General features: G+C 44.6%; 1 protein-coding gene across 2 annotated transcripts in view; it reads left to right on the forward strand.

Moving 5' to 3' along the window:
• CTNNBL1 (catenin beta like 1) overlaps positions 1-24869 on the forward strand; it is a 151871-nt gene that overhangs the window by 53072 nt on the left and 73930 nt on the right. For both annotated transcript variants that reach the window (XM_028524505.2, XM_036009813.1), the window contains exons 5-10: positions 2121-2218; positions 10146-10239; positions 12878-12969; positions 19858-19930; positions 20167-20225; positions 21677-21825. In XM_028524505.2, coding sequence (XP_028380306.1) covers positions 2121-2218; positions 10146-10239; positions 12878-12969; positions 19858-19930; positions 20167-20225; positions 21677-21825 — 565 coding nt within the window. The remainder of the gene's footprint in view (positions 1-2120; positions 2219-10145; positions 10240-12877; positions 12970-19857; positions 19931-20166; positions 20226-21676; positions 21826-24869) is intronic.

The following is a 24869-nucleotide window of genomic DNA, read 5'->3' on the forward strand; positions in this document are numbered from 1 at the left end:
TGCGAGAATTGGGTTGTGCAGCGCTTGGTGTAATGACGACTTTGAAGAGTGGTGGTGGTTACCACGGTGACTCCTGCCGTCTTCGGGGAGAGAAGACTGCTTGTTCCTGCTAGTCAGGGCTGCTAGGAGTTAGTTTTGTAGTCTTTTTTTTTTAAATGAATTCAAACAATTCATGTATTTTGGTTCACTGTATATTTCAGGTGTCAAGTATAATACATTTTGTGTGTGTGTGTGTCAACAAGCTTTCCAATTATTTTGTTAATAAAGGTTACAAGCATGAAGGAATTTTGTCCAAAGACCTTTAAGCTCTTTGTACACATGAAGTTAACGTCTATGTGTTGGGCAAATATGGCTCTAAAGAGTGAAAGAATATGACACAGGGAGCTTAATTACTTGTTCATGATGGTCAGCTTCTCAACCTCCAAGTAGTTTTTATTCCAGCAAAGGATATTCGCAAAATACCTGGAATATCTGTTGACAGCGAGTTCTGTCATTCTTGTTAATATGTCCTGTGTCTTTCATTTTATTTATTCTTTCTTCCCAGTTCTAGTGAAACTGCTCTGGTTTTACCCGTGTTGTCTCTCGTCTGGACTCTTGTGAGCTGAGGCTCTTCCTCCTTCGGGCCTGGCTCCCCTCCCCCACCCCAGCACCAACTGCCCGTGGCCCGTTGCTCACCCCCACCCCTCAGTGCTCCAGGCCCGCCTGCGCACAGCTGCTAGGTATTCTTTCAAAATACTGTTATTTCATACAGTTATAGTTACCATCTTCTCTCTCCCTCCGGTGCCCTTTCTCCTCCTCTTCATATGCCTTTGTGCGTTCTAATCTCTCTGCGTTTATTCCTGTCGTTCTGCTTCCTAGCCCACCCGCCCTCATCCTTTCAGTTGCCTGTTGTCTCACCCCTTTTAACAAATCATTCTCCATTTCCCAGTTCGAGTCGATTGCTCCTTTTTCAGGACAGCTGCAGTTTGTTTCTGTATTCTTCATTTGTTACATGTTAGTAATTGCCTGTGGGGTATAATTTTTTAAATGTCTCTGATTATCTAATGTCCTCATTTGACGATGAGGCAACCGAAGCCCAGAGTGAAGAGTAGATTAGCCTTTGTCACTGTCACAGTGCCTTATTCATCATAGGCTCTCAGGAAATGCAGGCTGGTGGAGGTGTGTGTGTGTGTGTGTGTGTGTGTGTGTCTCCAAGGTGAGGGAAGAGAAACTTAGTTTAGGTCTGGCTTCCAGTTTCCAAACATAACTTCTTTTTTCTCTGCTTCATGTTTTCTTTCAGTTATATGTCCATCTTTCTCTCTAGTTTTCCAGCTGTTTAATTCTCATTGTTTATATTTCTTTTGTGTCCAAAGCAGCACGGTGCTGGAGGGTAGGAGAGCCCAGTGTAAATCTTTTCCTTTACATTTTTTTTAATCCTCACCCAAGGATATGTGTATTGGTTTCAGAGAGAAAGGAAGCGGGAGAGAGGGAAACACCAGTGTAAGAGAGAAACATAGAAATTGGTTGCCTCTGGTACAGCCCTGACTGGGGACTGAACCCGCAACGTAGGTATGTGCCCTGACGGGGGATCGAGCCTGCATCCTTTGTTTGGTGCATGGGACAATGCTCCAACCAACTGAGCTGCTATGCCAGGGCCTTCCTTACCCATTTTAAATCTATTTTGTCATGCCCTGGTTTCTGAAAACTCCTTGGTGAATACCAGCCATCTCATCTTAGAAGTCATTGTTGCCTTTCAAGGTGAACTGTACAAAGTAGTTAAGGTTATACTGAGTTTCAATAATTTAAATTATGAGATAGGCTAAGGGTACTGGCTTATTTCTTGCTGGAAAAGCAACCTCCTCAGTGATTTTATTTGAAGTTTTGAAATTTATAAAAAATACAGTTAACCTATGGAATAGTTTGCCAGGAAGGCAGCTTAAAGAAAGAAACTAAGTCAGTTAACAATATTTATTGAACACCCTCTGTGAGCAGAACCTTGTTGAAGAGATGTTAATAAAACCAGAGTGTATTAAAGGTAAACAGTGCTGAAGTGATTGACAGGGAAACGGGAGGGAACCAAATATTTTAATAAAATGTCCGTGGGGTTTCAGTATGTATGTGATATCCTTAACATTTTTCACATGTGTCCATAGCTGTGGTTGATTTGCTGCAGGAATTAACAGACATAGACACCCTCCATGAGAGTGAAGAGGGAGCAGAAGTACTCATTGATGCTCTGGTAAGTTGCACCCCCCCCCCCCCCCGAGACTTTGCAGGCTTGTGCAAGGTGCTGACGTCATCACCACCCCTGTCTTTGTGCATGGCACCAGCCGGGTATCGGGTAGAGCTCTGTGGCAAGGCAGGGCTGAGTGAGGAGAGTAAGAAAGTAGAAATGCAACCTCTGGGCACCTGGTCCTTTGGAACTATGTGAGGGAAGGGGTTATAGAGGCCTAGCATTTATTAAATACCACTTTATGTAATCCTCACCGTATCCTCGCAGACGGGCATCGCTGTCGTTATTCCCACTTACAGTGACGAAGCGGAGGCGTAGGGAGACAGAACAGCTTGCCCGTCGTCACTCAGCTGGCATTTGAACCTGTGTTCTCTCTGACTCCGTGTTCCTTTCCCCTACACTTGACTGTGGTGCGTCTGACCTTTTCACAGAGAGTCTTCACAGATGTTTCGTTTCTCTTCTGGCTTTTATAATTCCAAGTGCTAGTGAAGACAAGTGTCATTACTACTTACTTCACAGACAGGATTTGGAGAATGTTAAAAATAAGAACAAGTCTTCCAGTGCATCTAGGCTGGAGCTGCAGCCCTGCCTGTGGCACACGGGCCCAGGTGATTTGGCATTCAGAGCCTTGCAAGCGGAGCCTTGGTGAGGCCTCACAATCTTCCTCAGCTATTGTTCCGGGCAGCGGCCAATCCACAGGAGTTCGTATGTAGGGTGAGCCTACGGTCCCATCACCTCACTTTACACAAGAGGAACCCCTGATGCAAAAGTGAAGGGTTCCAGTGGGTCCCTCAGCCAGTCCCTGTGATAGCGGAGGTTACAGCTTGCATATTCTGACTCCCACCACAGCCCTGTCTCTCCACACTGGTTTCCCTCTCTCACCAGTGATCAGAGAGGGCTCGAAGGCTGGAAAGGCACCACAGCTGGCTCGTGGCAGGAGTGAGTCCAGCCCAGCCTCTTCCCCCGATACGCCCTGCGGAGCCCTGTCCGCCTACCAGCCTACCGCCCTCCTCAAGGCTCTGCTGGTTTTCTTCCTCTCTGTTGTCTGGTCTGTGCTGTCCAGAGTGAAAGGAAGTACTGGTTGTCATGCAGTTTGCAGAGTTTATCTTAGATCTTTACAGCCTCTCGTGCCAGAATCATCTGGAGTGCTCATTAGGCCACCTTCTGGCCCTGTCCAAGACCTTCTGAATCAGAATGGCTGGGACCGGGGTCCAAGTGACTCTGAGATCCCGCTGCTGCACTGCCCACCCCCTCCTCACCCTCTCTCTCTCAAGGTCCCTGACACTAGAAATTCCCATGTGCCGTGCTTGCTGCTGGCATTTGGTGGAAGTGAAGGGGTTGTGAACCCGCTGGATGTGAAAAACTCCCTTACAGAGAGCGAGGCTGGAGGCCAGGAGGCTGTTTGTGACTGAATATGATGAAAATTTTTATCACCATTTTTTTTCTTCCTAAAGCAAACTTTCAGTTTTGCAGAATCCGGGACCTTTATTTTGCCTTTGCGCCACTGCGCAGAAAGAAGAGGACGATGGGGGGAGTCCTCCTGAGGAACATCGGAAGGAAGGCGGTGGCGCTTGCCCCCTCACTGTGCTCCCACCGTGTCATCTGTGCAGTCTTGCCTTCCTGAGGTTTAATTACGTGGCCCCGAGTGAGCCTTTTTGCTTGGTCCCTGGGCTGATTTTAATTACCACCCTTTGCTCGTGTGAATAGAGGAGGCAAGAGAGGAACAGCCAGCCTGTCTGCTGCCTGGAAAACATACTCAGAAACAGCAGTTCGTACAAAAGCCCCCTTTGTGTTTTCTTTGTTGCCAGACCCACCAACAAACATTGGCTCTTGAAGATTTTATTGTTTGTTTGGAAAGAAACAGTTCATCCTCAGACTGGGGAGCCATTATGTAGCGGCTACCTAGGGTTTTCTGTTTGTTTGTTTAGTTGGTTTTCTTTTTATTATACAAAGATTTTTACTTTTATAGCTTTATATTGGTGGGGCTGGTGTGAATCACAAACCGTTGAACATTCCTCGGCACCCACATACTATGTGCTTGTCTGCAGCCCCTGCGAAGCCATCAGTAAGGAGAGCAGAGCTAGTGGGTGGTCTCCCATTTATTTTTTTCCCTCCCCTTGTGCTGCATTCAGGAAGAAGTTTGATAAGTATTCTCATATTACAAGGGTTGAGTTGTCTTCATAGTTTTAATTTGGGGCCAATATCAGAGGCCTGGAATTGCCTGAGCAGAGGCTAGAGGGCACGTAGCAGAATTTATTGTGGTGTGCGGTTCGCGGTTATTGCCTCACTCTTTGTCCCAGTTGGAAGTCCTAAGCAATAGAAGCGCGCGTTTGTGGGGATAGAGTGCTGTCCTGGCATTCTCGGGCATCTTTGGAGTTTAAAATTTGGCACACATCCACTGCCATGACTTATGCAAAAGGTGAATGTTTGTGCTTTGTAACGAGTTGGCTTGGTAGCCTGGAAAATAGACTCTTTCCTGAAGAGTAGTAAATGCAAGCGTATTTGTTTTGATGGCAATTCTCTGGCATACCTCTCTAAAAAAAGACTCTGGGTTTCTCGAGAGTCGTGAGTAGATTGCAGTCATTTTTCTCCTCGCTAGTCCCAGAACTTGGCCATGTGCTTGGTGACTCCAGGGCTTCGCTGACATCTGCCTTGGCTCGGTACGCCCTGCGCCTCCGGGGCCACCGGGAGCGCCCCTGCTCTTCCTTTAAACTTAAACCGTAGCCCTTGCCTTCCGAGTTTTGTTCAGACTCATCACCTCAGCAGAATTTGTGTTCCCCTAGCACTTTGTACACCCTGGCACCTGTCACGGTGGCTTACAGACAGCTGTAAGGTTGTCTTTCCTGCGTTGTGGTCCCTGCCGGGGGAGTGGCGGCTCTGTCACTTACCAGCTGTGTGTCCTTGGGAAAGTTGCCTAACCTCTCTGTACTCGGTTTCTTCTTCTGTAAAATGGGGATAACGGTAGTAGTGCCTACTGTACAAGGCTGAAGTGAGGAATAAATGAGGCATTTAGTGTGTTTTTAGAACAGAGCCCAGCACAGCGTAAACACCCAATAAAAGTTGAGTGTTATCTTCATAAAGGCACTGTGCCTAGTATTATCTTCCCAAAGGCACATAATGAGTACTTTGTAAACATCGGCGTCTACACAAAGTGAAGTGTTTGTGAATGTTTGCTGAGTTCAACAAATATTGTTTTCATTTCAGCAGATATTCAAAAAACATTTTGAACAAATACTTTAAAAAAACCTTTTGAGAGTTGTGGGCCTAAATGAGACATGGGAGGATAGAGGTTTAGTTTTTTAAAAAGGATAACTAGTAAGGCGGAATGTTAAGAGCGGTTGTGAGAGATTCCAGCAGTCTGTGGAAACGAGGGGGGAGCGATCGATCACTTCTGACGGGGAAGGGCTACAGAGCTGCAGGTATTGGCCTCTGCGGGGGGTGGGGGCGTGATGTGAGGGTGGACGGAGAGGTCACGGCCACAGGAGGTGGGACTGTGGCCCGTCTGCAGGGCTGGTCAGCGTGGCTGGGAGCCACCGTTGGCTGTAAAGAGTTTAATGAAAGTGGCTTTGATGTAGAGAGCCAGGGGACCGCTCGCCGCTCCCGTCCTCATTCTCAATTAACCCTGCTTAAATGTGAAACTCTCATGTCTCGTGTCGATTTGGCCTGGGCTGGTAGGCGATGCATTGTGCTGTTCAGGTTGGCAGGTTTTCAGCTGCTCTGAGGGCACTTATTATATGAATTTCTGGATCCTATCACTCTTGTTCCTTTCCATTTCCGTTAACATCCTCACCTTCATCTGTGTTTGCTCTCAAGTGGAATTCACGTGTTCATTCATTCACTGAGTGTTTATTGAGTGCTCGGTGTGTTCTCGATCCTAGGAACTGTGTGTATGGCAGTGAGCAGGACCGACAAAATCTGTGTTTGTGGAGCTCACATTCTAGTGCAGAGAGAAACCGCAAATAAGCCAGAAACAGATAGTGATTCTCTGTTACACAGAGAATTAAAGTACAGTGACGTGATGCAGAGTGACTGGGAAATCCCAGTGGATTAGATCAGGGGTGTCACACTCATTTTCACCGGGGGCCACATCAACCATGCGGTTGCCTTCAAAGGGTCGAGTGTAATTTCAACTCCTTAACAGTTAAGGAGTAATTACGTTTATACAGTCCTAAAATTATTTCGGCCCTTTGAAGGCAACCACGAAGCTAATATGGCCCCTGGTGAAAATGAGTTTGTCACCCCTGGATTAGACAGCTGGGAAAGGCCTGCGTTCTGAGTGACAGGAAGAAACCAGACATTCAGAATGGCCAAAGGCAACACAGGACAGATGTAAAGGACCTGAGGCAGGGGTGGGCGTGGCATATTCGAGGAGCAGAAAAACGGCCAGTGCTGTGAGGGTACAGCTGGGGCGAGCCGAGCGCTTGCAGTCGGGGCCCTGCCACTCGGGGCTTTGCCGGCCTTGGTGGTAAGTTCGGGTGGAATTGCCGGCAGGAAGCAGAGTAACTGGAGGATCCTAAGCGAGGGAGTGGTAACGTAGTCAGGCCTAACATTTAGAAAAGAGCAGTCTTGGCAGCTGTGTAGATGATGGCTTGGGGGGCAAGAGTGGAAGCTAAGATACTACAAGATGGGTTGCAATAGGCATGCATTTTGCATTATGACCATATTACTATATGTTGACTCAACACTTAATTGCTTATCAGGATTCAGTGGGTGTCAGTGTGTGGGGGGGTTATTATTGTTTTTAAGATATGAAATTTCCAGAACTCTTTCTACTAGGTAGAAAGATTCCTTACTATGAATCTTTCCAGTGGAATTCTTGAGAAAGCTTATTGGCAGATTGTACAAGATAGGGAAAGATTCCTTCAAGCCCCTCATCTGTCTCTTTTTTATTTTCTCCTCTTAGCCTTTCTTGCTGGTCAAGGGGGAAGGGATGTCTGATCATGCCCTTGAACTTTGTCTCAGTCAGACCTGCTAGAATATTGTTTGGGAGACCTGCTAACAGTGAGAAATAACCAGTGAATTATAAGAAAACGTCAGGCTTCAACAGTCATGATCTCCAAGGCTAGGGTTGCTCTGGCTGAGCACCCTTTAATGTTTTAATCCCTAATCAGGATTTGTTTTTAGTTTCAGACTTAGTCACAGCTTAAAAAAATAGGCGTGAAGGTGGTAGATACCAAGGGGTTAGAGGGAGTAAGACAGAATGCTAATTTATGTTTCTTACTAGGCAATACCCAGAGCTATGCATCATACGAATATTTTTCCAAGGGTTTCTGAGCTGAGTGAATTTTGACTGTTTTGACCCTCCTGCAATCAGATAAAGTCTCATTGAACCCAGCAAAACACAGTTTCATATTTTGCAAGCTAAAAAAAGCTGTCTGTTTTTCCTCTGGCCAGACACCCATTCTCCATAACCACTCCGTTCTGGGATTTGAATGTGCTGCTTACTGCCACTGTCTCCACTTTGCAGAGAGCAGACATGGGAAACATAACTAGGACTCAAGGAAACCGGGGGGGGGGGGGGGGGGGGGGGGGGTAAGGGGGTGTGGCCGCGATGAGCAGTGGAACCTGGTGGAGTGGCTGGCAGAACTGGGAAGCACTGCGATACTCAGCGGAGTTGCGGTGCCTGCTGCTGTGGGGTTCAGGGAGACTCTACGTCAGCCCGGGCGATTTAGAGGAAAACAAACTGACGTGGTTCTTATTTGCCCCCAGATGTTTTTCTGTTTTCTTTCGCATACCCAAATTGCCCAATTAATTAAGGAAAACATCGCAGTGGATTTCTTGGTGAAGCTTTTGCTAGCTGTGAGATTTGAGAGCAAGCTTGCCTTCTCCTTCATATAAGAGGGTAAATAGCCCTTTCTTGTATTTATGGAGGTGCTCTCAGTTTTGGCATCTGTATCCCCTCAAATACGCAGCCAGTGTTTTACATCGTTCCTCACTCCAGGACATAAAGGAGAGCCTAGGAAAAAGTCGACTGCATTTGTGACTGGTATTACAAATTAGCCAATAATCCCAGTGCTTCCCTTAAGTCTCCCTGAGACTTAAGAGTGAGGAGGCCTCATTTCAAGAGCCCTCTCTTGCCCTTGCTTCATCCTCAGGCTCAGTTTGAACTGGGTCTGTAGAGTGCCTGATGCACAAGTGCCTAGGCAGTGTCGGTTGGATGAGATCATTCCCTTCTCCTTTCTTCTCTTTTCCCCTCACCAACGTGATAGGACGGGAAGGGGGAAAATAGGGTCCCAGAGATGGTCACTTCTGCCACGAGCTTTGAGAGTTTGGCCAAGCTGATTGGACCTTGGGACCTTTGTTTTCTCACCTGTGAGGATTATGTGAAAATAAATGGGGAAATACATATATGTATATATATAAAGATCTGATTGTAGTGCATAAAGTAAGTGTTTTATCCATTAAATTTAGCAAAAGTTGCTGAGCGTCTGCTGTGGAGAGCGTCCGTTGCTCTAGACTTTGGGGAGCACACCAGCACGAATGAGGCTGTGGCGCCTTTCTTCCAAGAACTTGAGTTTTTCTTAGTCGGTAGGAGATATGAGCAGTGAATAGCCAGGTGAAAGAATGCTTAGAGGGCTAGATTCTTTCCTTAATTTTTGAACCAGACCCAGGGCAAGGCATGCCCCACATTTTCATTGAATCTTCACAGCTTTTTTTATTAGCCTATTTTTATTTTCTAAGTGAGGAAACTGAGGCAGTGTGAGAGGGTACACGGCAAGTACACAGCGGATCTTACCTTCCCGTACTGGTTTACTTATTAATGCGACTTACTTATTACTCAGAGATTTACAACCAGATAGATAATAACTTCTTGATTATTAGGTGTTTCCTCAGTTGCCTTCCTTATTTTGCCTCAGGATTACCTGGAGGGCTGCCTCCTCAAGACCACGGACTGTGCCAGAAGGTACTGTGTAGTAGGAGTAGCATTGTTTCTCCTAAGAAGGGAACTTGGTTCTGCTTTTGCTCCCACTGCTCAGTTGCTCCCACTGCTCAGTAGCAGTGTGGTCTTGGCGAAGTTACTCGTCTCTTGAGTATCAGCTGTGTGGTGTGGCTATTGAAAGTTTCCTTGAAGTATTGTGTGAGTCAGATTTAATGAGAGAAATATAATTTCTGTTTATAGAATATAAATATAAGGCATTTTATTATGTTAACAGTCTTTTCAAGAAGGAATTAGAAATTCATCAGAGGTAATAGTTTTCATATGAGCTTAGCATGGAACGTTAGGAATGTTTTGTGTTTAATCCCAAATTTCAAGGCTGGTGTAAAGTATGGCTAGTAAATTTACCAACTAAACTTGTCTTGGTCCTGTGGTTTAGAAGCATGCTTTGGCTTGAACGAACTGTTGACCTGACTTTAGGTGGCATTTTTGTAAGGTGCTTCAGTGCCGCAGAAAAGTAGGAAGAACACTGAACTTGATATCGGAAGGCCTAGGTTCAAATGTACTAGTATTGTCACTTGCTCGCTTTGTAATGTTGAGTTAAACTTTGTCTCCATAAGCTTCAATCTTTTCTTTTTTAAAGATTTTATTTATTTTTAGAGGGGAAAGGAGGGAAAAAGGGAGGGAAACATCAATGTGTGGTTGCCCCTTGCGCATTCCCCAGTGGGGACCTGACCCAAAACCCAGGCATGTGCCCTCACTGGGAATCATCCAGCAACCACTTGCTTCACAGGCTGGCACTCAGTCCACTGAGCCACACCAGCCAGGGTTCAAGCTTCAGTCTTAAATCAGGAATAATGGTGCCTGCCCTTTCCTTGCCTCAGACTCACTTCAAGGCTCAGAAGATAGCGGGCATGGTAGAGCATGTGCTAAACCACAGGTGGCTCATTATTTACTTTTTTTCTTCAGCAGAGAAGTGAGTATAGGAATGGGAGCATTTTGGGGACTATTTTGTGATGTGTATCCCTCTCTCCTTTTGCTTCCCTGCGGCTGAAGGTGGACGGCCAAGTGGTTGCCCTGCTCGTGCAGAACCTGGAGCGCCTGGATGAGTCTGTGAAAGAAGAGGCGGACGGCGTGCACAACACTCTGGGTGAGGGCGAGGGCAGTTGGCATTCCCGTTCCGTTCCCTGGTGTTGAGTGTCTTTGTGTGTGTTTGGGGGCTTGGCGCTCATTTCCCTTCCTCCTTCATAATAGAGTCAAGAGCGGTAGTGTTCCCTTTCCTTTTGCTCCCAAACTGCCTTTTCAGAAATGAAGACCCTTGTGTAAATTTCACATAACTGCAGCTTTGGGTTGGCTTGAAGGTAATAAAACAGAAATTCACCCTTCTGGACAAAATCGCTGGCTCGTTTTTAGTGGGACTTTGCCTCCAAAAGCTAAGATGAAGTTTATATAGAGTGAATTTTTTTCCTTTGTTTCTTTTTTTTTTTTTTTTTTTTTTGCTTTGGGAACTTTGTATACTTTACAATTTTTAATCTTGTTATGTTGGTTTTTCTTCACATTTCCCTTCAGTGGAACTACCAACTTTTGAACAAGTTTGTATTTTTATAGGGCATTTTATTTGAAAAAGAGGTTTTTTTTTTTCCTCTTCTTATGCACAGCTTGCCACGTGGACTGCGAGCTGAAAGATGGCCGTGAGCCTGGCTGCCCTCATCACGTGCTCATTTGAGGGACTTCCTCCGCAGTGTCTTCCCTCCCGCACTTACTGTTCGAATCTCCCCAGACTTTCCCTGTAAAGTTGCCAAACCAATAGCCTATTTAAAATTGTGCTTTTGGGTAGTCCTCCTTATCGCTGGCCACTGTCATCTGAAACCATAAGTGACATATCTGTAAGCAGAGTTTGAGAAATGAACGAGGCCCAGCAAAATCGGAAAGCTTGATGAGATTAGATTTTCTTTCAGCTCTTTTGTGTCTGGCACAGATTTCTGTTGTAGTTTTATGCTCCTTTCTGTAAAGATTGTCATAAAGAAGGAGGAAGACACGGCACCTAGGCAGTGAGAGGGGAGAGAGCACAATAATCTGTAATTTGGGGGCTGGCCCTGGTCTACAGCCAGAACTTGGCATTGCCATCTGTTGGCCTAACGCTGAATTTTGCTGAATGGAAAGCTTATCAGAAGTGTTAACTGACTGTTAATTAAAAGGGCCTGATGTAATGGAAAAAAACACCAGCCCGGAGATCTGAAGAAATCTGTCTAGTTTCAGCTTGGTCACCTACCAACAGCTCAGCAAAGTCATTCCTCCCTCCTGTAATGAGCCCCGGATGTTTGTCAGGCACTGTGCTGGGCGCTGGGGAGGATCACAAATGAAGTAGGCATCGTTCTGCTTCTTCGGAGGCTGGCTGATGGGAACGTCTTGAATGGAAGGGAAGGATAACACAGGGTGACACATGGCATGCTGGGGTTAGTGGAGAGCACCTCGGAAGTGAAGAGGAAGGGTCTCCCAGTTACTGTTCAGGAGGGAGTAGCCACTGGGGCTGAGCTTGAAGACAGGTACCTTCTGACAGAGAAACGTGAGAAAGACTTCCAGGCAGGGATATGGCCTTTGCAAAGCTGTGAATGGGCCTGAGCTTTGGGGAAAGGATAGACATGTAGCCATGGGAGATGGGGCCAGAGGAGCAATTTTGTCCAGATTATGGGAGACCTTGTAAACCATGGTACAATGTTTGGGTTTTATTCTAAGGGCAACAAGAAGCCATCTAAAGTGTAAGCAGAAGAATAAAAATGAGTTGAGTTAAATGAATGAATTGATTTTCTTAGGAAAATGTGAGAAAGTAGTTTGAGGTGTTGGGATGATCTTCTCAGGGGTCTCGTTGCCACCCTGCTCCCCAGGCTTTGTGTTCCGCTCCCCAAAGGGGCTGCCTGGCTGTGCTCTAGCTTGTCCTTGGAGGACTGACGTGGGCGAAGGAGTGGGGAAAAAATACTAGCAGTGGCAGTTTCTTCAGCCCTTTCTCCTTCTGGGCATTGCACTCAGGGAACACGGGACTCTGTCATCTGTTTTATAACAACTTACCCTGGGGTGCAGAGCAGAAGGGGCCCTGGAGGAGATGAAAGCATTGGGTGTGATTTTTTTAATGTCCTCCTTTTCCATATCATAGTTCTGTGATGATTTTCTTGCCCCCCAGTTTTTAACTTCTCTGTTAGCAACAAATTGGCTGTTGTGGGAGATAGAGGGACCAATCACGGTTGCTTCTGAGTACCTGGCTGTTACCTCTGCCAGCACGGCCTTTCCCCTCCTCACACATTATTTTGTTCAGTGAAGGTCATGCTTGGTTCCCCTGCAGTCCAGACAAAGGGAACTGGGAATGGATGAACCAGGGAAGAAATGCACCATCCCCCAGTTTTTTCCCTAGTGTTTTGTCGAAGCTTCGGTCTAGCCCCCTGTCTCTCTAGCCGTAGGTCTCTGGGACTTCGGTGCAGTGAGGACTAAGTGGGTCTTCTCTGAGATCCCCATCCTTCCATGTGCGCTCCCCTAGCGTTTTCCCTATGAGCACAGAAGCTCTGTCACTCCTGTTGTGAATTCCATCCTTTCCAGTTATAAGTTTCGCTTGTAATATAACTTGAAGGAATAAACTCCGTAACATCTCCCTGGTTAATCTAAAAATGACAACACAGCATCTGGCTGGGAGGAATAGCAGGAGGTGAGAAGGGGAATAAAAGGCCTGCCTTGGGAAGCAGGCGCGGTGCAGGTGGAAGAGTCGCCTTCCCACGTGACTGGCGTCTGTCTCCCTTCAGCTATCGTGGAAAACATGGCTGAGTTCCGGCCAGAGATGTGCACGGAGGCTGCCCAGCAGGGGCTTCTGCAGTGGCTGCTGAAGAGGCTGAAGGTAGGCTGGGCTTTGGGAGAGGCAGCTCGGACCCCACTCTGGGCCCAGCTCATGCCGGGTCATGGGCCTGGGTTGTTGTCCCCAGCTGCAGGATCTAGTTTGGGAATTTTTTGCTATTTCTTGCCTCTTTCTTTGTTTTCCTCTTTTGTTTGTTTTGTTTTAAAAGAAGACGGTTTAAAAATAGACTTTAATACCTCTGAAAATAATACAAACATGCTGTAAATATAAACAAATTCATGTGACACAGAAGATACAAAACTGAATGTGCCCCTCTGCTGAATGCTTCTAGTACCACCTCCCAGAGGCAGCCACTGTTAACAAACAGTATTTTATCTATCCTTCCAGGATTTTTGTTTGTGAATGTAGGGGTGTGTGTGTGTGTGTGTGTGTGTGTTTCACAAATGGAAATACACGGTAATTTGTAAAGCCCCTTCACCTGGCCTCTCTGACCCTTCCACTTCTCAGTTTTGAAACATTGGCCTTATTACCTTTCAGACATCTCTCTTGACCTGCCCCCTGCTCTGCAAAGGTCAGCATTATTTTTGGCTTCTCTATCTGTATTGGCTCCTGCCCCTCCTTCCACCAGTGATGACTCCTGTCTTTCCCGTATATTTTTAGATTATACACACTGTTCATTAACCAGCTTACATCTCTAGTCTTTCGTGTAGCCTCCATCGTTTTTAGAACTGAAAGGAAATATTTAAGTTCTGTTGCAGATAAAAAAACATTAAAAGCCGAGACCTATAGAGATTAAGTGCCTTGCCCAAAATCACACGGCCAGGTAGACACAGAGCTCGAATTGCAGCCCAAGCCTCCAGGCTTCCTTCACGCACCGATCCCGCTGCACTGCTCTGCCTCCAGCCCGCGCTGCCGTTTTTCATTCCTCATCAGCCATTATACTTCCTTCCTCCGGGTTCTCTTGTGGGAGTTAGCAGATCCGGGTTCTCACCGTTGTGTACCCATAACTGTGAGACACTTACCTTCACGGAGCACATTTTCTGCATCACCTGGAAGACTTTCATTGTATCATGTGTGCTCCTTGTCTTCCTCCAAATTTCCTTGAACTCCTTAAGAGCAAGGAGTGGGTCTCTATCATATTTGCATCTCCCCCCAATTGTTCTCAAGATGTGGCTCCTGGCAGCCTGTTAGAAATGCATTCTTGAACCCGCCCCGCCAGGCCCACTGAATCTGTCCAGTTCAGGATGGAGCTAGCAATCTGTGTTTTAACATGCGGGTGATTCCGATACATGCTAATGTCTAAGAACCACTAACTTAGATTATTTGTGTTTATATTACTTGCTAAAACCTTGCTATTTAACTGATCATCCCATATGTATTTAGTAGTCCTCGAATAATTAAGTGCATAGCACATTGGCAAGTCTCCTTTTTGCATTGGTCGCCTAGCAGTATATAGAGATACTCATGGAAATCTTCATCCACTAAATGAAATCTTGCTAATTTGTGCTAATGAGGATGAAATCCATTGCAGATGATTGCATTAATGGTTTAGCAAGTAAGCAAATAACAGTAGTGTGAGAGATACCGCATCACAGTTTATTTTTTAATAGGGAATACAAACTTATTAGGATATTATGTTCTATTTAAAGTAACACCAAAACCCAAGTTGTTCCTTTTCTAAAGAAACAAAATTAAGATTCCCCTCTGTTTCCCCATTAAATCAATGCTTCAGAAACAGTTGCAGCATTCAGAATATGAGCCAATGAACTGAGCATTGGCTGCATTGTACTACACATACAACTGGTTAATGCTGAGTTCTTAGCTTCTGGACCAGGAGCTGGGATTTTGCAGGGCACAGCCTGCTCTGACAGTTGAACAGGGCTGTAGATGTGTCTGAACCTGCCCCACGTGCTCCAGGTAGCAGAGGTGAACTGCGGAAATAACCTGAAGCTTCTGGCTGCGGGTGGTAGCATAATTGTTTTGTACTTTCCAAAAAAGCAGCAGCTTTCAAAAAGGTGAAGTTTAATTTTATTCAAGGCTAGTACATGCTGAGTACAAACCTATGCTTGACTCTGTAATTACTCTGACAGCTGAAAAGGTTTAGGATCACCAGGCTCCTGGACAGAAGAGAGCCCCAGAAGGTCCAAGTCCCGGTGGTTTCCTTTGCCACGTCCAAGAGACCGTACTTGCTGAATGAATGCTCCTTTCTTCTAGTGTTGGCTAAATGTCCTTGTAATTTGGTATTTTCGCATTTTGCTAGCTTGGAGGCCATCATCTCTAGCAGGTGACTTTTGTCTTTGGCTAGACGTGAAAGACTGTTCTTTTTTCCTTACATAGCCCATAGTTTCTTTCTTTTCCACCATATTAAAATATTTGGTTCTCATTTTCATCACCACCACCACCACTAAGGTTTCCTCACCCAGTGTGCATGCCTTGTATTGGCTATTTATTGTGTGCACAGTGGTATCCTCAGTGCTGTACTACACATGCATTGTTTCTGATTCTCACAAACCACCCTCCAAATGAGTGCTACTGTCTCCCGTTTACAGATGAGGGGTGAATCCCGGATAGCGGGACGTGCTTGCCCAGCCCCACGGGACGTGTGTGGGAGAGCCTGCAGCAGCTGGGCCTGGCTGTCTTTAAAGCCTCTGCCTCCACCTCTGGCCCGGCCTCTTCTAAACTGGCCCGCTTTCCAGGGTCTGAAGCTTTGCAGGGTTCAGTATTAGGGGGTTGTAGGGCCTAACCATTTTGACTTTCTGATTAGATTATTCCTTTATAGGAATCAAGTTTTTCAGTCAAAGGACCTATATGTTAAGAAAAAAGTGACGAAATTATGATTTTGATTTTTTGTTCTTAATTTAGTTGGAGAAAATTGGAAACACCTTGATGTGCCTGTCACTCAGCAAAAGCTGGAGATTTTCTTGGGCGGGGCGGGGGAGTGCCGGGGGTCAGGAATTCTCAATAGAGGGAAACTCAGCTATTAGGCTCCTATTAAGTACAAGAGGGGATCCAAAAACCCCCAGAATTTATTAAAAATTATGTATTCTTACATGTTTAAACTTCAGTTGGCTTCAAAGTACTCTCCGTTTGATGCAATACACCTATTGAGACGTTTTTCCACTGTTCAAAACAGTTTTTGAAACTCATTGATTTTGATGCCTTTTTGTGCTTCTGCTGTTTTTTTGTTTCACCTCTTCCATATGGGCAAACCAGTTCCCTTTGAGGACTTTTTTCATCCTGGGAAACAAAGAAACACACAAAAAACTCACTTGGGGCAAGATTGGGTGAATAGGGAGGATGGGGCACGGGGGTCATGTTTTTTGTTTGTTTGTTTTTTTTGTTTTGTTTTGTCAAAACTGCTGAACAACACTTAGCATGGGGTAGGCAGGTACACTTGTAAATCACCTACCATGAAACAGGCAAATGTGTTGAAAGAGTCATAAAAAAAATTCACTGAAGCCAATCACAGCCTCTCAGGATCCTAACGCCAGCTGGTGCACTGATGCAGACGGGTTCCTAGAACACTCACCTAGCGGGGGAAGCCTGTATGTACTACAAGGGGCCTGCCCTCCAGGAGATAATCCCATTTTGGGCGGGGGTTCCCCTGCCATATACACTAGTTTATTTAATCCAACCGTCACACGAGGAAATCATTACTTACTTTCACTTAACATAAGAGAAATTGAGTTAGAGAGGCAGAGTGATTTAGCCACGATGAAATGGCGGGTGACCATAGAGCTGAGATTCTAATCTGGATATTTCTGATTCCAGTCATCAGAGAAACTTTTAGTACCTACTATGTGTTAAATACTTTCCACATTATCTTATTTAATGCTCATCATAGCTCCAAAAAAGATGTTATTATCTCCATTTTACATATAAGGAAACTTGGGACCAAGAAATCTTCTGTGGGTCGTAGATGCCCATTCTCAGTTCATTGTGCCATTCGTCTCAGAATTTGGTTTTTGTAGCATCCCTGTGCCAGAAAGGACATCACTGTTCCATTTATTAAGTAGCTAGGTCCAGACAGTTTAGCACATATTTACATCTTAACAATTTAGTGCCATTTGAACAAACAACACACATGAATTTAAAAAGTGTATTTTTATTTCATTCTTAAATACACTTACTTGAGTTCTGCACAACTTCTAAGCCCTTGCAATCAAGCTGAACAACACCACCCTCTTTCTTATTTCACACAGTTCTTTTTATCACAGCGACCACCAAAACCCAACTTCACGAAAATAGGATGTCATAAAAAGAGATGTACTTGGAGCTAGTAGTTAATGCAGGGTTCAACAAATGTCAGATGTCACTGTGTTTCCTTGGCAATTGAAAATACCCTACGGTGCCCCTGTGAATTCAGTGTGACACCTCAGGTACTTGGGCACGCAGTTGGGAGCTGCAGACTTGGTGTACGTCACACAGGTCTTGTGTGCTTATTAGTCAAACTGAGGTGTGCCTGCTCCCAGAGTCATGGTCTTTTTGTAATGTGACTGTGTTACCCGATAAAATTAATTTTAACTCAGCCCTGGCTGGCGTAGCTCAGTGGATTGAGCTCGGGCTGCGAACCAGGCATCGCAAGTTCGATTCCCATTCAGGGCACGTGCCTAGGTTGCAGGCCATGGCCCCTAGCAACTGCACATTGATGTTTCTCTCTCTCTCTCTCCCCCTTCCCTCTTTAAAAATAAATAAAAATAAAATCTTTTAAAAAATTAATTTTAACTCAGTGCCAAAATTTAATGCTGTAGTAACAGACAGCGTTCATGTCAAATTCCCGTCATGTTCAGTTCTTTGTCTTGCATATATTAGGTGCCCCATAAATGTATGTTTGTTTTTTAAAAAGAGAAAATCTATCCCTTGTCTTGAGACAGGAGTTTTTAAAATCAAAGAAAAGACAAGGGAGACATTGAAACCATGGGCTATTGCTCTAGCGGCCTGATTCTTTTGGATTCTTTCAGTTAAGTGTATCTTGTTTTAAACAAGAACCCTGACCCTGGAAAACCATGTAAGTTGGTGTGGCTTAAATCTTTTATTTTATTTTTTTAAAAGATTTTATTTATTTATTTTTAGAGAGGGTAAGGGAGGGAGAAAGAGAGGGAGAGAAACATCAATGTGTGGTTGCCTCTTGTGTGTCCCCCACTGGAGACCTGGCCTGTAGTCCAGGCATGTGCCCTGACTGGGAATCGAACCAGCAACCCTTTGGTTCGCAGGACAGCACTCAGTCTACTGAGCCACATCAGCCAGGGCTGGCTTAAGTCTTAAAATGGCAATACTTGTAACTTAAATAATTTGAGTAAGTAATTTTATTAACAAATTCTCGATTCTGGTGCAAATGCTCACCCCTTGACTTTCACTTCTGTGTTTTGATTTTTATAAACCTGTTTTTCTTAAAGTACACATGCACAGATTGCATCTAAACCCGGTTCTCATGCTGAATTTCTTAAAACAAGGCTGTAAGCTTGGCCAGGGAGCATACCTTGCAGTCAGCACACGTAACACCTTGCATTTACAGATCTTTTAATCCGAGATGGGTCATACCTGGTCAGCCTTCTGAAACCAGAAACCCTGTGGGGTGCACTTAGGCTTGACGAGGGAGACGTGCACGGAAAGCCGAAAAGAGGCTGGTGTTGCTTCATCAGGGGCCACTCTTCTCTCTTAAGTACAAAATCAATGTCCAAACAGAACTGTGAATGGCGCTAAGGTGATGGAAGTGTTGGTGTCAAGATAAACACTTCCCCTGTCCTTTCCAGAAACAGAATTTATTTGTCATTTCAAAAAACCCGGGGAGGTAGCAAGGCTGCTGCTGATTAACAGTTGTCTATGTTCCTGCATTTTAAGAATCAAGGGTGCAGTATATAAAAACACATTGATGAGGCTTGCTCCTCTCTGCACCTTTATCCAAAGAGCATTGTTAATGGTGAGAGACTGGAGTCTAGCTACTGAAGCAACAACGTGGGCGGCCATGAAAGGGAGCCTCTGCTGTAGACGAGTCCCCTTGAAACTCCAAATAGCAGACCATGCAGCAGGGAAAGAATTGTGGGTAGTAATTTGGGTGTTAAAATATTAACACATTTCTGCATATTTAATATGGTTTCCTTTTTAAATAGTAGGCAGATTATGGCACACAAGCAGATAGGTTTATGATTTCAAATTAAATTTTAAACATTAAAAAATCAAAGGCACTACTTTGTTATAAATACACTCAACTAATCTAAATAAGAACTTGCTTTCTTTTCAACTTTTCTAATGTGTCAGCTAATTTACGGCCTAATTTTGTGATTATAACTTGTGAACAAAGCTTCATGGTGAATTTTAGTCTTAAAAGTTCAAAAATTTCACCCTGGCTGCTGTGGCTCAGTGGATTGAGCCTGCAAACCAAAGGGTCGCCAGTTCAACTCCCAGTCAGGGCACATGCCTCGGTTGTGGTCCAGGTCCCCCAGTAGGGGGCACACAAGAGGCAACCACACATAGATGTTTCTCTCCCTCTCTTTCTCCCTCCCTTCCCCTCTGTCTAAAAATAAAATAAATAAAATATTTTTTTTAAAAAGTTCAAAAATTTCAATTATTCATCTAGTTCATATTTGAGTGTATATACTATGTGCTAGACAGTAGTCTCTAGGCTCAAATTGGGGAATCTGGGAAAGCTTCACAGAGGAGGTGACATTCATACCTCCTCTGTGAGAGGAGGGCATTAGGAATGTGAGAGCCATTGTGTTCATCTGCTATTTATGGCTTTCCTGTGTAGTACTTGAGTCTTGTCTCCTGAGATCAGAGGCAGACTTTTTTTTTTTAACCCTTAAGCTGCCTTGTCTCTTTCTGACTTCTACTTCTCTCTAAGTCAGATCCTAGCGCTTGTGAAAAATTCATCCTGGGGAGGGAAACAGGGCCCCATAATGTTTTTTTCTCATCTCTCCTGTTCCCTCACAGGCAAAGATGCCTTTCGATGCCAACAAACTGTACTGCAGTGAGGTGCTGGCCATCCTGCTCCAGGACAACGATGGTGAGGCTCCCTCTCGGTGTTGGTATTCTGCTCGGGCAGCAGCCAGGCTTGTTTCAGATCATGACAGCAAGCTCTCTTGCCTTTGGCATCCCCCTGCTCGTCCTCTCGCTCTCTGTGCAGCTTTTGTACTCTGTCAAGCTGTATTGATTTTGTTTGCTGATGTATCAGTGTTAGACGGCTGTAAAATCTGACAGTTAGCTTCATTTTTTTCCTTCCTCTATTTTTTCCCCTTTTAGAAAACAGGGAATTGCTTGGGGAGCTGGATGGAATCGATGTGCTTCTTCAGCAGTTATCCGTGAGTAATTCTTATGCTTCCTGTCTGCCACGGAGATACATGGGCTGCCTTAAATGGGAGGTGGAGCTGGAAATTGTGGGAAGGAGTAGGCCATGTGCAGCAAGGCCTGTGGAGTGTGTTGTTGGGTTTGAGGTTGCAGTGGAGGCACGTGACTTGCCTCCTTTTCTTAGTCATTTGCTTTTTGTGACCAGATATCATTGTGTTTCTGGTGCGGGCTTTCTCGGTCCTTTGGCATTTATCGATCCAGAAGAGGTGTGCTTCCTGCACAAGGGTCCGTTCGGGGCCATGGACACCAAATTATTTTCAGTTGACCCGCTTCCAAGACTATTCACTTCCTTCCCTTCCAGTCTGCCACTAAAATGGAGTCCTTGCATTTTCCAAACAAGTTCAAGGACTGTAGGTTCCACTGCAGAGGGATGGAGGTCACAGAGGAGGGTAGGGAAGGACGTGGTATTGGAGGCTAGAATGAGAAATTGGAAATCGTCATTGGTTCATTGTGAGAAATGTAAATCTGGTTGGAATGTTGTTCTGCTGGCATTCTGAAAATACTGTTAAGATTTCTTCTAACAAATCTGATCTGTGCTATTCCAAAATCAGGACTGAAAATAGATCAATTTGGATAAAATTCTGAGAGTGTTGGGAGTGACTGAGATGTCAGTTTGCATACAGCTCCCATCCTGGTGCCAGCAGCCTGAGTGGCTTGGCCTCCACCCCATAAAATAGAGCTTTGAAATGTGAATCTGCTTTCAATTCTGGGAAGGTGCTTAGTCCTGTTCCTGCAAGATTATTGATCATTTTGTAGTAGACTGGAAGGGTACGCATATACTGTTAAATGGCTTTCCTCTAACATGCCACATACATCTCTGGCAAAGACAAAGCTTTTGCTTTAAGCTGTTCCCATGACTTAGAGCCACAACTGCTGTGTGAGGCAGTTCAGTAGCCCTGATGGTTAGAAAACTCCTCCTCAGCTGAGCCATGACTTACCCTGCCGGATTGTGGTGGGTTTTTCGAAGGCGAAGAAACGGTTGTGGCTGGGTTGGGCAAGCGGAGGACTTTGGGGCAGAGCTGTCTCTTGACTTGGTGGTTCAAGAGGTGTTCACCATACTCATTTAGCTGTACATGTCCTTTATGGAGTTCTCTGTACCTGTGTTATATTTCACAGTAAATTTGTTTTTAAAACATCTGCCTCCATGGAACTCTCAACCCCTCATGGACCCAGTGGTCAGTTGAGTGCTTTGGTTTTTTGCATAAATTGGTAGCTGTTTATTCAATACCTATGAATCAGAAAGCCCCATTTCTCTATGGAAACTAATGAGAATTTTGTTTGGTAAGCTTTTGTTCCCTCTGCTGTGGGCCTATCGTGACAGGCAGGCTTTGGAAATTGTTGCGTGTTGGCTGATGAAAAGACATTCTCTCATGGCTCTGTGCTTTCTGTTGTCTTTGCCTGACAGGTGTTTAAAAGACACAATCCCAGCACTGCCGAAGAGCAGGAGATGATGGAGAACTTGTTTGATTCACTCTGTTCCTGCCTGATGCTCAGCTCCAATCGTGAGCGCTTCCTGAAGGGCGAGGGTCTTCAGCTGATGAATCTCATGCTCAGGTGTGTTCTCACCTCCTAGCTCTCTGTCGTTTTTTGCCCGGATTCAAGAACATGCGGTTACAGTCCTTTATTCCCTGAGAGTCCTAGATACAGAAAACCATAAAGTCTCCCGGGGTGTGTGTGGTCTTTTCTAAAGTGAGTGGTGAATAAAAGAATCTTCCTCTCTGTTTGTGCCCTATTGTGTCCTTTGGTAATATGACCGCTACATTGAGGGGAGGTGTCTTTTTGCTCCTTCTCTTAGTGTGTTGGTTTTGGGAAATCTTAAACCTCTAAACATATCCTATGCTAATTTCTAAACTTAGTCCAGTTTTTTATATCCCACATAGACCTATCTATGCCATAAGTTTGCCTATATTTTATTGAAAGCATATCAGTCATGTTTTTATTTATACGTCATTTTCAATATACGTTAATCTCAATAATGAATTGCGCACGTGCTGTGGGCCTAGCACAGCAGGTGTGAAAATGTACAAGGCATTCTAGAACTTCTCTTTCTAGCGCCTGTCTTGTATGTCTTGTTATTTATGTTCTGATTTCTTAAAGTACTTAAAGTGGATATCATGTTAATGTATTTCACAGAATCCTAAGGTTGGAAGTAAATGGAAGGTATCTTATATTCATAATGCTTTTGAAAAATTTGGCTAGGAAGGAGAGTAGAAGGCTGGGGGCAGGGGACAGGGCAGGGACCAGGAGGTGGGGTGGAGTCGGGAACAGTGTTCTGGACCGAGGGAGACCAGATTGTGTTCGCACGGTCAGAAGCCTGTAATCATTGTCGAGTTGTTCTTTAGGAGTTTGAGCCAGAGTCTGTTGTCTTAAAACTTCTATTCCAGTCCACTGAAAACTCTGTCAAGCTATTGCTTTGGCAAAATATTTTCATAAATTGAATGTATACCTTTTAAATACAATTTAGAATACAGGCATGTAAAACTGCTGTTAAAACACTGGTAAGATACTATTATCAGCCGAATACAACCCAACTTTGTGTGTATATTTCTAGTCTTTTTTTTTCCTGTAACTGTTTTCTTGTTTTTAACAGCTTTTTAAGCCTGCCCACACCTATAATTTTCTGTACTGCTTCCTTTTCAACTTAACATGCCATTTCCCATCCTGTGGCATATTCCTTGTGAGGCTTTTCAATAAATGCACAATGGACTCTCAGGGAATACAGCTCACCTGGCATTCTTCTGTTGTTGGTACTGAGGTTACCGCTGATGTTTTCCTGTTCTAACAAATTCTACAATGACCATTACTTTTGTTTATAATGTTATTAAGGTATGTGTTTCTAAAATATGAGGTCTGTCCAGAATGTATCCAGCCATGTTATGTGGAAAGTAGAAACGTGTATTGAAGAAGATACAACATACAAGAAACAGTGTACATAGGACAATGATGCCTCAGTCCTCTTCAAAGTAGGCACCTTGGGACCTCACACAGTTCCAGTCTCTATCAGCTGCTCTGTTGTATTTTTCTGAATCTCATTGACAGTCTGATATCTCTTCCTTTTCAAAGGTGACTTTTGTTTTGGGAAAAGCCAGAAGTCTCAGGGCATCAAATCTGGCCTGCAGGGGGTCTGAGCTACCTAGGTGATTTGATGTTTCACCAAAAAACTCTGCATAAGATGTGATGTGTGAGTGGGCGCGTTGTCATTATGAAGCTGCCAATCACCAGTCGTCCATAGCCGTGGCCTTCTGAATCACTTGAATAGTTTCTGTGGAAGAATGTTGAAGTTTAGCGCAAACTTTGATGCAGATTCATTGCTCTACTTGCTCAGTCACTTTGAATATGACGGCCACACAGCACACATGCTCACTCAACAGTGTCCACTGCCCCCACTGACTAGTACAGTGAGGTCATCATTGTTTATGCATGTGCACTCCAGTCCCATCTCCTTGGCTACCAGGTTACATGGGTGTTGCACAAACCATTCTTGTTATATTAACAGTGGTTGGACTTTTCCTGGACAGACCTCGTATCTTTTCTTTAAAGGCTTGTGTAGGGCCAGAGGCCCAGGAGAACTCTTCATTTGTCCAGTGCGTATCTGACCTTAAATTGATCGAAACTCTTCTTTGTGGAATTGCTTTAAAATTTATTCAGAGGCCTGTATAGTTCAGGTGATTTTTGCTAGCTTTATTCTCTTGAGTCTTTTGTTTGCTTATCTCCTTTACCCTTCTAATTGCCTGTCCTTTTGTTGAAATGACCAACCTTCTCTCAAGCAAATAGCAAATAAAGAAGATGCATTTGGCTTCCGGGGTCTTCTAACCTTAAAACTACACTCTGCAGGGACTTTAGTTTCCTAAGCTTCTTAAAGGTCTGAGCTGCCAGTGTCTTTGGATGGTTGAGTGCAAATATGAAGTGATGTATTCCTGTAGCATATGGTTTGGTAATGCGCAGCAGTGGGGAGCTGAATAAAGAACCAGAAATATGGATTATGCAAACAAGAACGCTGAGATTCTGGGAGCCTAATTAAAAAAAGCTCCAAAAGACTTAGAAACTACCTCTAGGATCTCCTAAATTTTCATTTTTGAATGCTGAAGTTACTGCTGGATTAATTCTTTTGCATTAATTAGCTGTATTAGCAGATTCAGCATTTCCTTTTTTCCCTTTTTTGTGCTTTGTTCTATGTTATTTTTGTTATTTTTCTTCTTTGGACTCCCAAATGGGAAGTTTAATTGAGAGGGAGTTTTTTTTTTTTTTCTGCTAGATTCATCCTTCCTGATCTAGCAAGAGCCACCAGGTTGCTCTCCCATACGGAGAGTCTACTCAGGACTAGGACGCTGCGACGCTAGAAGTTCAGGAACATTTCTGTGGCTCCATCGCCTTGAATACTGGTTTTTACTCTGACTCAGGCATTCGTCCAATAGTCGTGAATGTGCCCCTGGAAAGGAGGCAGTGCAGAACAGCATGGAAATGATGCGGGCATTTGGGGGCCTGGGGACCCAAGGGTTTGCGACCCTCTGTGGATTCTTATCTTTGCGCAGGAAAGAATTTAAATGTGAGCCAGCGTAGGGTTTAAAGGGAACGTGTATTGGTGAAGCAGTGAGACA

Source organism: Phyllostomus discolor, chromosome 9 (genome assembly GCF_004126475.2).
Source record: "Phyllostomus discolor isolate MPI-MPIP mPhyDis1 chromosome 9, mPhyDis1.pri.v3, whole genome shotgun sequence".
Taxonomy (NCBI): domain Eukaryota; kingdom Metazoa; phylum Chordata; class Mammalia; order Chiroptera; family Phyllostomidae; genus Phyllostomus; species Phyllostomus discolor.